This window comes from Acomys russatus, chromosome 26 (assembly GCF_903995435.1).
Source record: "Acomys russatus chromosome 26, mAcoRus1.1, whole genome shotgun sequence".
Lineage (NCBI taxonomy): Eukaryota > Metazoa > Chordata > Mammalia > Rodentia > Muridae > Acomys > Acomys russatus.
The window spans coordinates 13876038-13891262 of record NC_067162.1 but is presented as its reverse complement, the minus strand read 5'-3'; the positions used below and the strand labels follow the sequence as shown (position 1 = coordinate 13891262).

The window sequence follows — 15225 nt, the reverse complement described above, 5'->3', positions numbered from 1 at the left end:
TAAAACCTCCTGGCCTGGAGGTCGTCGAACCTAAATAATTGTTTCTGTCTTTCAGACCAGGAAGGTGTCTATCCCATAATTATCATCCTAGTGCTACTTAATGTTAATCAAGTTCCAGCCATTGTCCTCAGCACATCTGTTTGTTTGTTTATCTGCTTTTGAGACAGGTTTTTCCTCTGTGTAGCCTTGTCTGTCCTGGACTTGCTTTGTAGCCCAGGCTGGCCTCGAACTCTCAGATATCTGCCTGCCTCTGCCTCCCTGAGTTCTGGGATTAAAGGCGTGCACCACCGCACCTGACTCATTCTCAGCACTTTTAGACATTAAGCAGCTAGTCCTCATGATGTCCCTATCAAGATAAGGAAACTAAGATGCACAGAGATGAGTCACTCCCTGGAGCCAGAGAGCTGGCCAGTGCTAGACCCAGGCCACCACCTAACCCCCTTTTAAAAAAATCATACCACACGACTTGGTTTCTTAACTATTTATTTATTTTCATATTTGCTTTTACAAATATGGTGGTCCTCCATGGCAACGGTCAGCTGCCCCATCTGATACAGGGCGCTCTGTATGCCATTTTACCTTCTCTCTCTCTCTCTCTCTCTCTCTCTCTCTCTCTCTCTCTCTCTCTCTCTCTCTCTCTCTCTCTCTCTCTCAAACATCATAACAAGACTGTAAGGAAGCAAGACTGGGGGGTAACCAGGCAGTCAGCCCCACCTTTCAGATGTGTAAATGAGGAGTTAAAAGAATTGAAGTCTCCTAAAGGCTAGGGTCGTAGACGTAGTGAGTGACCACAGCTGGATTTGAACTCCAAAGCTCACCGTGTTTGTTTTTGCTTTTTGGCCAGCCCGTCCACCTCCGCCCCATTCATTCATCCAGGCGTTGTTTTACTCCTGCCACTCAGGCACACACCATCTACCCTCCCAGTCCGCATCTGTCCACTAGATGTCTGTCTATCCGACAGCTTACACATCTACCCACCTATCCATACTGAGGGATATACATTAACTTTCATTTACAATTTCTTTTTAGTTACGTGATATGTGTCTGTATCTCGATGTGGCTATTTGCATGAGTACAGGTGCCCAAGGCCAGATTCCCCTGGAGCTGAAGTTATAGGTGGTGATGACCTGCCCAGCATAGGTGCTGGGAACTAAACCTGGGTCCTCTGCAAAAGCAATAAGCTCTCTTTACCACAGAACCATCTCTCCAGGACCCATGTATCAAGTCTACAGCTTTTAGAGTGTCTTCCTTTTATGCTCTTTTTTTTTTTTAAACAAAAGATCTGTTTATTTTAATTTTATGTGCGTGCATATTTTTCTCTCCATGAGTTGCGCATTCAGTGCCAGAGGAGGCCAGAGGAGGACGTGAGATTCCTCAGAACTGTTAATAGATGATTATAAGCTGCCATGTGGAACTGGGAACTGAACCTGGGTCTTAGGCAAGAGCAGCAAATGCTCTTAACTGCTGAGCCGTCTCTCCAGCCCTCCTCCATGTCTCATATGCTCTTAATTTCACACTCCACCTTAAAACTGCCTGCATGAACACATACTCGTTTGGTTTACAGAGTGGGATGGAATAGACAAGGAGTGCAGATGACTGTAGGCTTGCCTCACAGATCCAGAGGATTCTGCTACTACAGAAGGGAAGTGTAGGGCAGACCCCCTTGGTGTTCATAGGGCAGGTGTGTGGGCAGAAATACTGTGGCCATGGCTTGGTTTCTGGGTGAGCCATAGTCTATAAAAACAACAACCCAGGGGGTGGTGGTGGGGTAGGGGGGAGATCACCCTGTACCCTTCAGTTTGTGGTATGTGACTCCTTCGGGACTGGCAGGGGTACACACCTACGTGTTTCCTGAGGACTGTGGTGATCATTAGCTGTAATGGGTCTCAGCTGCAGTGTGGATCAGCGGTGCATGCCACAATTCATCATGGTAAATTAGGTCTATCTTCAAGACTCTTGCCCTGGCAGCCTGGGGGGCTGTGGGCAAGGGGCAGAGCTGCGTGGTCCCTGGAAGCCATTTTTTGGGTGCTGGGAGTGACGTTTCTGAGGGATGCCACCCTCAGAATAGCTGCTGGAACAGCTCTTTGTTGGCAGGGGTAATCCTCAAGAAAACTGGAAGGTGCAGGAAAGCCTTCTTTTTAGTGGGAATTTGGAGGAAAGTGGACAAGAGATCTGGATCAAAGTTTTCATGTATCATTTACAAAACCTAAAAACACCAGTGCGGTTCAGGGACCTGAACATACGTGTTCAGTATAATTAGTGGCCGTGTGACCTAGATTTTCCAGGGCAGCCCCGTACTGGCTAGTTGCCCTGGTTTTTGGTTCGTGAGGTAGGATCGTTCTGTGTGGACATAGTAAAAAGCTGCCAAAGGTGGGAAACCAGCCGAGAGGATACAACCCCTCCTCTCCAGGTTGTTTCCATGTTTTTTTTTTTTTTAAAGAGGCTTTTTTTTAAAAAAAGGGCTACGATGTGCTTGTCCTTCGCTTCCTTTCCAGTGCAGACTGAGAGAAATGCAGATGACTCCATCAGCAGCAGGTTCTTGTCCCCTGGAATAGGACTTTTGTCAGTGGGCCCTGGTTCTGTGCTCGTGCCTGGGTTCTGTGGCCATGATGGCCTGATTCAGAGAGCCGTACCACTGCTGTGGTCAGTTCTGCTGTTGTGGAGGAAGGCTTTCTGCAGCGTGGATGTGGAGATTCCATGCAGGCAATGCCAGCAACTGCTGGCAGGTGGCGTGGTGCCCTTGGATGCTGCGGCTCCAGCTCACCCAGCCTAGGGTACCACAGGCTGCTGCAGTCTGTGCATTTGATGGCCACACAGGGAGTGCAATGCAAACCTGTCCCTATGCACGTCACATGAAGCCCCCGTTCCCCCCATTCTGGTGTACAGCTCAGTGGCACTGAGATGCATACAGCACCATGCATTCTTCAGCTCCACCAACCCCAGAATTCTTTCACCTCCCCAGCCTGAAAATCTAGTCCCCGTTCTCCTAGCCCCTGGCAGCTAAGTGCTGTTCTGTGAGCTGGGCTGACTCAGGATCCCAAACAAGAAGATTCCTGCAGCATGCATCTCTCTGTGACTACCTTATTTTTGCCTAGTGTAATGTCCTGAAAGGATCCTGGGCCACATTGGAGGCAGCTGTCCAGAATGTTCTGCCTAGGAGGGTGCTGCTTCTCCCTATGTCAGCTGCCTTCTCTCTGCTGCCCAGCTTGCAAGCTGACTGACCTCTCAGCAGTAGTGGAGGCCTCACCAGGGAAGCCATCCCTAACTCCTAGAGTTTACAGCAGGGTGACCTCGCAACCGGGCTCTCCACCCCTCTTCTTCAAAACCTTGGCATGCCAAGTGCCATGACCCTACCCAGAGCACTGGGGCCATCTGCCATGGAAGAGCATTGGCCCAGACAGCCCTGCCTTAGGAGCCCTGGCCCAGTTAGTATGCTAACTCCAGAGGCCTCAGACCACACTCGCCTGGAGCTGAGCTATGCATCTTTCCTACCAAACTTGAGCTCTCAAGGCTGACACAGACCCACTGGCCCCCCTACTCTGCACTGGCATGGGTCCCACGCATTCTCAGCACCACCCACCTTATGTTGGAGGCCTCCCACAGAGATCAGTCAACATAGTTGGAGCAGCACTTCTAGGATCTATCCCCTGATATGTCCTGAGTTGAGTTCCCACAACTACGTCTAGGCTACTTTGGTTGTGCCTGTGTGACCTATGTATGTGTATGCCCCATGGCACATACAGGTGACTTTGACTCTAATCAGTGGCAGGTCTGGTCTGAGAAGCTCCCACCTTATTCTTGGTCCCCATATCTCTTCATGGCATAGCACTGTTCCTAGCTTGACTTTGTAATAGACAGGCTTACTCTGTGCCTACACTGAGGAATCAGCTTTTGGGATCTGATTTGGGCCCTTTAAGGGAAGGGACCCAAGGCCCAATTCATATTTGAGAAATGTCAGCCAGGGTCTAAGCCGGCTGGTGTGTTCAGAGTGAGCCAGCACAGTAGTCAACTGAAGAGGGAACCAATGTCCACAGAAGGGAAAGTATCGCCGCCTGGTACACAAATGCCCATCTTTGGAGAGACAGTTGCTAATCTTCCTCAAGACTTGGATCAAGCGCGCACCCTATTGCCTCACAGGGACAGATCTGTAAGCAGTCCTGGGGGTATTTCACCTCCTCTGCTCGTGACTGCCTCTCCCTGGGCCTGAGATTCTCTGAGTAGGTCATGTTGGGCTTTGTTTTAGGGGTGGAGCATGGAGCTGATGCCTGTAGTGTCTGTTGGATTCTATGTTTTCACACCTTCTCCCATCTTTTCACATAAGGGACAACAATTGTTACCTGCGGAACTAGTTGTGGAGCGGGCCACCTGCTTTAGTCTTTTGTGTCCTGGGGGCAAGAGAGGGCTTGGGGGAGGAGGGGGTATACAGGAACTAAAGCTTGGCTAGCCTCTGGGAGAAGCTTCTAGCAAAGGAGTCTGGGGCAGAGGCCTTCCTCCTATTCTCAAGGTGTTTCTTTGCCTCCTGCATCTCTTCTTACTCTTGGGTGTCCCACAAGGCTATACCTTGTTCAAGTTGGCTCTTAACTCCAGGGTACGAGGTCCCCATGCCTGCTGCCCAGCACTCCTGCCTAAGCTTAGTTTTGCAGTTCCCTTGCTTCTACTCTAGAGTGGCAGGTACCAGGCCCCTCCTTGCTGCTGGCTGGACAGCAAGGACAAGCAAGCCTCACATTGGGGGGTTTCCCACTCTCACTCTGCCTTATAGGCCACCTTAGGGTTTTGTCCCAAGCCATTGGGCCACCAGTCTCACTCTGATGCAAAAGGTCGATGTCACTTGCACAGGGACAAACTTCTCTCTGGCCTGGAGGTAAATGGATGACACGTGGTAGCGATGGTGGTGGGGCAGTGCCATGCTGCAGGAAGTAGGGTACAAGTATATTCAGGCTTGCCTCCCCTCACCAGGGAGCAGCACATCCCTGGCAGGCATTTATAGGGAGCCCCAACCATCACTCACTCCTAATTTTAATGACGTGCATTAGCTAAATTGTGTTGTGAGTATGCATTCGGCGCTGTTTATGGGGTGCTCTCGAGTGTGCCCACCGTTTGTCAGAAGTGCAAACTAGCGAACATACGAGCCTTTAAGACAGGCCATCTGTTCGTCTTAGACCCTTGGACGATTGTCAAGCGCTGCTAAAAATAAGTGCTCACAAGCAGAGAGGGGCCGCCCAGGTGATGCACAGCAGAAGAGGGGAGCAGAGATGCCTGTGTCTGCATCCTCCCCTAAGGGAAAGACAAGTGACTGTGTGCCGGGGAGGCCACGGGAGGGAGCGGAGGGAGATGGAGAGCCTCTGCTGAGACACCTCTCCGGTGGAAGGCATGAGCGTTCCCTCCACCTTGCGTCTTGTAACTTCCACAGCTCAAATACCTTCGATAGCTCCCAGTGGCCCAGATTTAAGGGCAAGCTGCCTCGTCTGGCATCACGGAGCCTCATCAATAAGGCCCCTGCCTTCCTTCGGAGGCTTGTCTCCACAGCACATACCCCGTGCTTCTGCCAAGCTGAATTATTCATTGTTCCCCCAGCATATGCTGCACTTTTCACATTTCGCAGGCAGAGCCGCGCCACGGCAGAGGGGGTTATAGACACCTTGTGGGTGGATGTCCTGCACTGCCGCTCTCAACCAAAGGGTCCCCACGGCACCCTGCGCCTCAGGCTTTCCCGACACAGCAGGGATTAGAGGAGCGAGTGCTTTTGGGGGGCTGTTGAGGGCTCAGGTGAGCGAAAGGTACTGAAGTGCATGGTGTCTGACCTGCTGAGAGCCAGACATTGAGCCCCAGTCACTGTGAATCGCAGCCTTTATCAGTGCTACTCACACCTCCAAGATGCTTGGGTGGCTAATCCTGCTTCTCCTTCATTCTCTGTCTCTCTGTTTGTGACTGTCTGTCTTCCTGTGCCCCCCCCCTTACACACACACACACACACACACACACACACACACACACACACACACACACACTAGCTCTAGCTGTCCTTGAAGGGCAGTAGGAAGGCTCCTCTTGAGTGAGTCTCCATCAGAAGCCCTCGCTCCCCGCTGTTTTTCATGAAATCCTGTAGCTGGAAACTTGGCAGAGGCTGGCCTGCACCCCATCTCCTCCTCACCTGTCCACTGCCCAAGGCCAAGCTCCTTGACTGCGACGTGGACACATAATGAGTGGAGTACTACAGCAGCTCTGCTCGGCCAAGCCGCCCTAAAGCAGCTGTCTTCCACTGACACACTGACAATGGGCTAAGGCCCATCCTAGGGCTTGGTCCCCTGGACTTGGGGGCGATAATCCACTGTAAAATCAGGCCCACGAGGGCTTCTCCTAGCTGCAGCCTGTTAGGGAGTGGCACAGGGGCATGACGAGGAAAAATTGCCTCTTCTGGGCCAGGGGCCTGAGGAAAATGAAGTGGCTTCTTAGAGGAAGGCCCTGGATAGAACAGGAGAGTGTGGGCGGGAGAGAGAGAATGGGGGGGGGGGGGAGGTCATGTAAATTGGATGAAGAGAATGTGGTGGTGGGAATGTTGTGAGTGGAGAGTAAGTGTGACTCTGCACAGGCCCAGGCTGGGTCTTGAGGAGTAAGGTTTTTTTCCCCTCTGCCTTCTGAGGGTCTTTGATGTCTGAGTCCAGACTCCCCACTCCCCACCATGGCAGTGTTTCCACAAGGGAGGGGTCAGGATGTCTTCATCTGTGCTTCGTCAGCACAGAGCCTGGGACCTTATAGATGGGCTCAGTGAAAGTCTGTGAAATGTTTATGTATGTATGTATGCATGTATGTATGTATGCATGTATGCATGCATGTATATATGATGGCAGGGAAAAGAAATATCCAGCCAGGTCTGATGAAGAGGGACCAACCAGTGACACCTGCTGTCTTGAGGGCAGAGCCATGCAAGGTATCCCAGAGAACAGTCAACTTCCGGGACACTGGGGGCAGGACTTCCTTGGATCCCCAGGCCTTTGTCTATAGGTAGCTCCTGTGAATACTACCATTTCCTGAGTCTTGCTGGCATCTCAGAAAGAGGCAGCTAACACACTTTGAGGTCAAAGAATTTGGTACAAGGTTACATGGCTGGCAAGCAGCAGCTAACACCAAACAGAGGATGTAGCCCATTTTGGCCCCTAAGGTACCAAACAGGTCACTAAAGCTGCCTTCCTGTTTGTGGTCACCTCTGAGGGTGGCTAGTGTCGATGGGGGTATTTGGGAAGAGCCAGGCAGGGACTCTGTGGGTAGGTGACTGTCTTCAGAGTAGCTGGCATACAGGTAGGGTGGCTTCTCAGAACACCTAGAGTGATTGATCTACAGGGCCGAGAAGTCTCCTTGGCCTATGCCTGTGCCTCCAGGACAGGAGGAGTCTTGTCGCTTCACGCTACCAGGCAGCCCGCCAATAAGCCAAAATACTTGGCTGCTCAAACATGATACCAGTGGGCAGGTTGCAGAGACCAAGCAAAGTCCAGGCCGAAAAACAGAACCTGAGGCCCAGGCCTAGAGACCTGACGTCGGCTGCAGACCAACAGATCCAGACCACAACACTGTGCGCTGTGGAGGTGGATGGGGCTGCGGCTCTGCACGTGGAGTTGGTCATCACACGACCTTCTAGCTGGCCCGCCTGTTCCATGTGCTTTAGGGTATGAAAATAGCCCTTCCACCAGGCTTCAAACATAGCCCAACACTTATGTGCCCAGCACATTATCTGACACAAATCCAGCAAGAAGTTAGCGCCCGTCACCCAACAGGAGGGCAGTATGGATTCTGGGTGAAAGAACTACCACAAAAGGGATTCTCTCAGGCTAGGCGCAACCAGACACCAGCAGTGAGCATCACGGAGAGGCTCTGAGTCTGGGTATCACAGAAACCCCCTCCGTGAGCGTGCAGGAGCGCTGCCCAATGGATGGCGGGCAGCCGAGAGCCTTCACTATGCCTTTGCTTTATTTTCCTCACCTGCTTCGCTGCCCCACACCTGTGTCTCCCTGGCAGGCATCGAGGCCTGCGGGTGCCAGGAGTCCTGGCCAGGCTCGTCGTCGCAGCCTTTGGCCGGCCCGCTGCCAGCCTTTATGGTTCTGGGAAGTGCTCAACTGTAAGATCAAAAGTGTCTTTAAAGGCTGATTTTTTTTTTTTTCCTTCTCTGAAGAAACTAAATATAACAGAAGCATAAGTAGAGAAGAGACATGATGGAGCTAGAATGGTCTTGCCAGAGCCGTGAGGGTGGGAGGAAGCCATCAGAAGCCTTGGAGGAATGCTTGGCCTTGTAAGGTGTTGGGGGGGGGGTGGTCTTAGTGATGGATCTTGGGCACTCCTCTACCTTCTCAGAGACTGCCCTTAGGTGAAGCCTTCCTTGGATGAGTACCCGGCACACACACACACAAACACACACACACACACACACACACACACACACACACACACACACACTGTGCATGAACACGAAGTGACCTTGGGCCCTCCTGGGCTACTGTTGGTACCACTGATCCTTCTGGATTTCTCACTCCTGCATGAGACCCCTGTGGAGATGGGTCCAGCTCAAGTCTTCCCTCACCTCGCTGTGCTCAGCCCAGAGACGAACGTCGGGTCTGTCTAGTGCTGGTTGCGTTTGGAGCATTGAGTGTGACATTTCTTTCTGCTGTGATATCCTGAGCTTTTGTTGGTATAGTAAAACTTTAGGAAGGAAGTTTTTTACTTAGAACTCTCTTGGAAGAAGTTCCTTTTTCAGTCTAACCTAAAACGCACACGCTATTGCTTCTGAAGGAAGAAGGCTCTAAGAATGTTATTTATTCTCAGTTTCCTAGCCAGTGGTCCAAGGCTTGGCTTTCCACCCCTAGGGATTGCCAGTGTGTCACATGGCTTTGTTTTAGCATCCTTACACAAGGGGGCTGCACCATTATTCCTAGGTTCCTAGGTGCTCTTCCCAAGATGGAGGTGAGCAACCCTCAAGGGTCTTGCCTGGCTTCCTGCTGTCTTTGGGCACGGTTCACACCCAGGGGAACTCGCTGCACGCTCTCCAGTCCACAGACACACCATCTTTCCAGGGGTGGGGTAGCACCCTCGGCCCCGCGTTAGCGCTGTTGTTCCCAGGCAGCTAAGCCTACCACACTGCCATGGGGCACGGGAAGCCCAGCATGTGTCCAGCCCTGACCAGATGCTATTGTTCTGCCTGCAACTCAGCAGGGGCAGCCAGGCCTGCTGTATAAGAAGTGCACAGACTCATGGGGGTGCTGGCCAGGAGGTGTTATCACAGGAAATGTAGGCCAGGCGAGCAATCTGAATGTCCAAGGAACTGGAGGAGCGCCTGGTTAGGAAGGCGACTGGAGGAAGAGGTCTGGAGCCTCAAGGAGGACAGATCTGTGCATAGGATGCTTTCAGTTCCAGGTGACTGGTTGTTATTCAAAGGACTGGAGGACAGGTTTCCCATGGAAACCACCTGGGGCCTATCTTCAGGCTCAGACAAGGTGCCTTGGACCTTGGATCCTGCGTTTGAGGTGCGAAGTCATACTGGCAGCCTGGGCTTTAGCCTGGAGCAGGGTTCTGGAGCAGGCTGTGGTGGACAGTTGGTGGACTGAGAACACCCACTGGGTGTAGGCTACTAGATTCTGGATCAGCTTTCTTGGGTCCTAGCAGGCTGATAGTGGGCTGGTATTTTGTCTGCCTGAGTCTCACGTTCCTCGTGATGAGCGTCGAAAGCGATGCGCCTGTGTCGGTATGTGAGCTGTGAGCGTGCCAAGAGGACCTATCCTGGAGAGTAGCTGTAGTCCCATCTCCATCCATCCCAGGTTTCCAAACCTCTAAGGAAAAAAAAAAAAAAGAAAGAAAGAAAGAAAGAAAAGAAAGGAAAAAAAGCTGTGGCTGTCCTCTGGTCCTTCTGGAAGCCAGACCTGGAGTCCAGGAGAAAATCGCGGCGCCTCTCCTGCCCCCTGGTGGTTAGTGGCGGAGATGCAGGCTGCAGCTTTCAGCCGGTGACCGGCTGCCTGTGTCTCCTTGTGGGACTCTGGGGCTGGGAGACGGGTATACTAAACAGCCGGCAATGGGAATCGGCCACAGCCCCTTTGGCTCCGTCCCTGGAGGAAGTTGCTTCCCATCTCCAGGTGTCTTGAGGCGGACCGGCCGCCTGAAGCAGGGACGGTAATAGTCTGAATTTGCACTACCACTGGCAGAAAAGAAACAAAAAGACCAGGTTTCAGAAGCCAAAATCTACCCCTATGCCCAGGCCGCTGGCTATGATGGAAACAGACCCACACTGCCCGCCCTGCCAGGCTTGGCAGGAGGAAAGATGAGCGTGGGATGTGGAGAGAGGGAATGTCCACGGGGTCCCACCTATGCCCTGGCTTCCCAGGCCAGAGCGGCTGAAGTGCACCACTTCCCTCTCACGTGACCACACTGGCAGGGCCCTGGGAGCTCAGTTCCAGGCTCTTCCCAGGACCCTCCCTGCTGGGTGACCTGTCCCCAGCCTGGGCTACGGGCGTCGCCCACCCACCGCCTTGGCGCGTCTGCGCTCACTCGGGTGTCTCTGGGCAGCCGCGCTGCTCTGCACATCTGCGATCTCCTCCTGCGAGGCTCGGAGCAGAGAGCGAGGGACCGAATAGGGATGCGGGGGTGGGGTGGAGAGGCTGCCTGCTGGTCGTCAGAGTTTCCTCCTAGCCATTGGAGGGAAAGAGAGGTGGTACTCATTATTATTGCCGCCTCCCCGCTTGTTCCTCCCTCCGCGTAGCCCACCCCTTAGGTACGACTCGAATGGTCTAAAATAAAAATAAATAAATGAATGAATAAATAAATAAATAAATAAATAACAATTTACAGGGAACCCAGGTTGGCAGCAACAGGAACCGATCCCCAAGCTCGGATCGACGTGGCTCCTTGGCAGCTGCGTCCCCTGAGCACTTTTTGCTTTCGCATTTTGTTTTGTAATGATCGAGCCGCTTTCTACAGCTCTCGGCGTCCATGCCCCGGGTGGGAGGGGACAGGCATGCTCGCCATTCTTTTGCCCTCATGCGTGTCTCCTTTCTTCGCCTTTGCAGAACCACACGATGAGCCAGCACGCACAGTGAGGGACCTCGCGACAGGACACCTCTCCGCAGAAGGCTTGCCGGAGACGCCGTGGGGAGGGCCATTTGAACATTACATCCAATCAAAGTGTCATTTGCAACCCAGATGTAAAACTCTAATGATTTGGCCATGAGGCGCTGCTATTATAAGCAGCTGGAAATGAATATTAATGGCAGAGATTAAAAGTATTCCATGCTCAGTGTTTTTTTATTGTCCTGCTACATACAGCTAGTGTGCTTTTAGAGTTTTCGCCGCAGACTACATTTCTAGTGTTAGAGAAACCTGCTTTTTGAGGCTACTGTCCTTTGTTCCTTCATGTATTATATTGATAGGTTTTTTTTTTTAAGGATTAGTGTGATTTTTTTTCCTTTGCTTCTTTTTTTTTTTTTCCTTTCTTTCTTGTTTTTCTTTCTCCCCCTTCAGTTAACTACTTTTTAATTGCAATTCTAGGTAATTGTGCATCGTGATGTGATTGCTTGGCTATTGTCTGAATATTTCCTTTTAATTTTTTAATTAAAGACTAATGCTTTGATTGGATTTGCCAGTTCACCGGACAGTGATTAAAACTCTGTAATGAATATAATCGGTTTCCGTGCAACTGGATGGTCTGCTTTTAAATGTGACTTGATCTGACTGCAGTAACCAGTTCAGCTCAATAAAGGGAATCCATGCGATCAGCGGTACTGCCTGGTTCCTCTCCTCCTCAGCCAAAGGGGCTGCCAGGAGGTGTGCCTCTGTGGAGTTCCCATGGGCTCACGCAGGCCCCTGGGGACTCCATACAATAGAGCCACAGAAAGAAGTGCCACAGACCAGCTCCTGAAGCCTGGAGGAGCTGGGGGGTGGGGGTGGTGGTCATTGAAATTCGAGAAGAAAGAATCCACAAAGATCAAGCGCGCTGCTCTTGTCATTTCTGGCTTAGGAAACTGAGGCTCAGAGGCCATGGACAGCATTTCCCTGACTGACCCTCATGCATGCTGTGCCCTTGCCGCTTCTCTTCCGGGGTGGGGGCAGATAGACTGGCCCCTCACGTTGCCAGGGCAGCAGAAAGCACCTGGCTTCTACTTTGGGCCAAGGCATAGGATGTGAGGGGAGGGGGCAGCAGCTCCCCCGCCGGGTGGTGGCTCCAGAGTGGAACGTGGTGAAATAGCACGTTTCCAACCGAGACCTGTGGCATGAAGCACAAACAGGCGCTCCGGTTGCAGAATTCCAGAAGGCAGTGCTCAAAGGCCACCTGCATCCACAAACCCCGAGAACGTGGTGTGTACCCCGAGCTTCTCACTGGCCTAATGACCCGGGGCTCTCCGGCTACCTTGCTTACACTCCAGCAGGCTTCCTGGGCCCGGCTCCCACGTTACTACAGATCGCCTGGCTGGTCTGACTCGCCTATTCGAGGCTGGACCTTGCGTAGAGAGCCCTTCCTGGCTCGCGTTTCACCCGGGGCAAGGAGAGCGGAAATGAAGTAGACAGATTGCACCTAATTATAATGTGATAGCGAGTCAGCGGAATTTGGAGCAATTAGGCTCCTCATCTTCTAGGGGGTTCCTAGCCAGGGGTTTCCGGTGACCTGTAGGAGGCCCTTCCTCCTTTTTTTCCTACAAGGATTAGGGGGTGGCGCTTCCCTGGTTGCGAAGCAAACCTTGGCCTACGGATTCACTCCGTGAGCTGCTCCTGTCCATAGACCGGGAATGTCGCCTTGGAATGCAGGTGGGCTCAAGGTGGGAAGACGCAATATTCAGTGACTCCTCTGAAAGAGCCACGGGGGTTGGCTCTTTCAGAGGAGATTCAAAGTTTGATAGGCGCGAAGTTTCCCAAAGCGACCGCTACAGCTGGTCCGGCCAGGGTACTTTGGCCTGTCTGCAGGCAGTGGGAAGCTGTCGTGAGGTCCCTGAACTTCCTACCTCGCTCCGTCGGGCGCTCTCTAGCTCCGGATTTATCCGAGCCCTGTGCAGCCCAGGTGAGCCCTCAGTAAGTACCAACAGAAGATGTGATTTGACGGTTGGTGGCGTAGGGCTAAATTAGTCACTGCCCCCATTAAAAATACAGCGGGGGGTTTAAGAGCTTTTCACGCCGAGTGGGAATCAGCGGCGAAGCCGGCTGCTGCCTTGGGTAAGGAGAGAGGCGGCCTGGGGGACGGCGAGGTAATGAGGTTTATGGCGGTGACAAGGCTGCCAGGGAACCCCGCCGACTCCCCTCGCCCAGCCCCATTGTTCTCCGCTGGCTGTGCCCCCATCGCGGCAGCTGAGCGCCCCTCTCCACTTCCTGCGGGATGGGGGGTTGGGACTCGCCTTCGTCGCTGTCAAGCGGAGCTAGGGTGGGGGAGTGGGGGCACGGCTATAAATCAGTGACTCAAAGCTAAGGGAGCCTGTTCCCCGCGCAGCCCGGGCATGTGTGTGATGGTGCCTGTGGCTTGGCTGTGAGCAAAAGTGAGGCCAGGCCTTCTTCCTAGGCCACTGTGAGCCCGGAGGATGCAGGAAGCCAGCCGTGTCATTTGCATTCGGCTTTGGGGGCGGGTGTCCAGAGGCCTACTTTCTTGGTAGGTGCATCTAGAAGTGCAGACCATCCAGGCAGAGAGCTTTTGTCCAGGCTTGGAAATGTCCCAGGAATCCTGGGGCACGTGTCCTTATTCTCAATATCCAACCAGAGCTTCTGAAAACGGGGGTAAGAGTTTTGGTCACTAGGGAAGCTGCCCTAGGAAGGTCTCTAGTGTGGCCCCTCCCTCAACCATAGATTGGTCCTTCTGATAATGCGGGAATTCTCATCTGATTTTCTTCCCTCCTAGTCTGGGGGTGAGTTTTTGGGGATGAGAGCCCTCAAACTTTGACCTAGTTTCCCATTCATTCATCTGTCTGCCCATTGTTGTCTGACTCTCCCTGTGCCCCAGGTACCACCTAAGACAGGGGCCACGGATGAGGAGGTGGGTGTGTCCCTTGCTCTCCTGCAGCACAGAGTCATTTGACAACTGCCATCCAAGTAAGCAAGCCACTAGATGCCCAGCACCGCACAATCACAGCGCTATGATGGGGAAAGGCAGATGTTGTGAGTGATAAGTGGGGACCCCTGTGTTTGCTGCCAGTCTGAATGTGTCAATGAGGTCTTGCCAAAGAAGTGGCCTGAATGGAGAGCTGTAGAATAAAAGGAGGAAGAGGAAGAGGAAGAGGGCTCAGTCCATGCAGAGCTCTGAACTAGAGACAGAAGCTAGAGGTGACCTTAGTGCTCTCCATCGCGTCCTTGCTGCTTTAGATGCTCCAGTAGCGGTCCAGAGAAGTTGAGAAGTTGACCCGCGTCACACACTGGATAGAACTGCTCCAGTACCTGGAGTGTCCGGCCCTCCGCCTTGCATGTCAATATTTTTATTTAAACATAATGATAACGAGAATCAGTCAAGTGACACAGGGAGACTGCTAGGTTCCCCCCCCCCTTTCCTTAGTAAAGGAAATGATTTCAGGCTCTCTACCTTGGAAAGAGGCAGATACAGATCACATATCCTACTCCTAGAAATTAGGTGTGTCTATAGTCTATCAAGGCAAAATCAACAAAGGCTATGAAAACTGTAGGAGTTGTCTTTAAGGAGAGAGAGAGAGAGGAGAGGGAGAGGGGAAAAAAATGAGTTCATTTCTATTCCCAAATGGTTAGAATGTGTATTCAATAGCTGAAGAACCTGGTGCCACCTTGAACCATCAGGCAGGTAACTTGAATATAGCACTGAATATTCAGTTTCTAGTTCTTTCCCATTGTGTGTGAAGGATCAAGAGTTACACGCCGTGCAGGTGCTCGATGCTGGAGAGCAGGAGAGGCTCGTGGCACTGAGCAAGCATCAAATGGTTCTGGCTTTCTTGCCGTCTCTCTCTCCAGCTAGCTGCACCGGCTGGCTGTCCTCTGCCTGCTCCCTCCAGCACAGCTTATTCTGTGTTCAGGTGGACCGCATTCCCTTTCGGTTCAGGATGGGCTTTTGCTTTTTTGCAATGACCCTCCTACCGTTTCATTCGTAGGTATAGCCACCGAAATGGTCACTCCAGGAGCATGGTTCAAGAAGGAAAAAACAAAACAAACAAACAACTCAATATGTTAAAATCCAAACTGGTAGGTGGCAGCCCCTTATTTTACAGACCCAGTGATTAGGGTGTGGAGAACATGGCATAAATCTGTATTTATTTC

The 15225-nt window shown here is 52.2% G+C and overlaps 1 protein-coding gene across 5 annotated transcripts in view; it reads left to right on the top strand.

Annotated features, from left to right (window-relative positions):
* Znf423 (zinc finger protein 423) overlaps positions 1–11451 on the top strand; it is a 304774-nt gene extending 293323 nt beyond the window's left edge. For all 5 annotated transcript variants that reach the window (XM_051169358.1, XM_051169359.1, XM_051169360.1 and 2 more), the window contains one exon: positions 11043–11451. In XM_051169358.1, coding sequence (XP_051025315.1) covers positions 11043–11072 — 30 coding nt within the window. In that variant the 3' untranslated portion in view covers positions 11073–11451. The remainder of the gene's footprint in view (positions 1–11042) is intronic.
* Positions 11452–15225: the final 3774 nt, after the last annotated feature.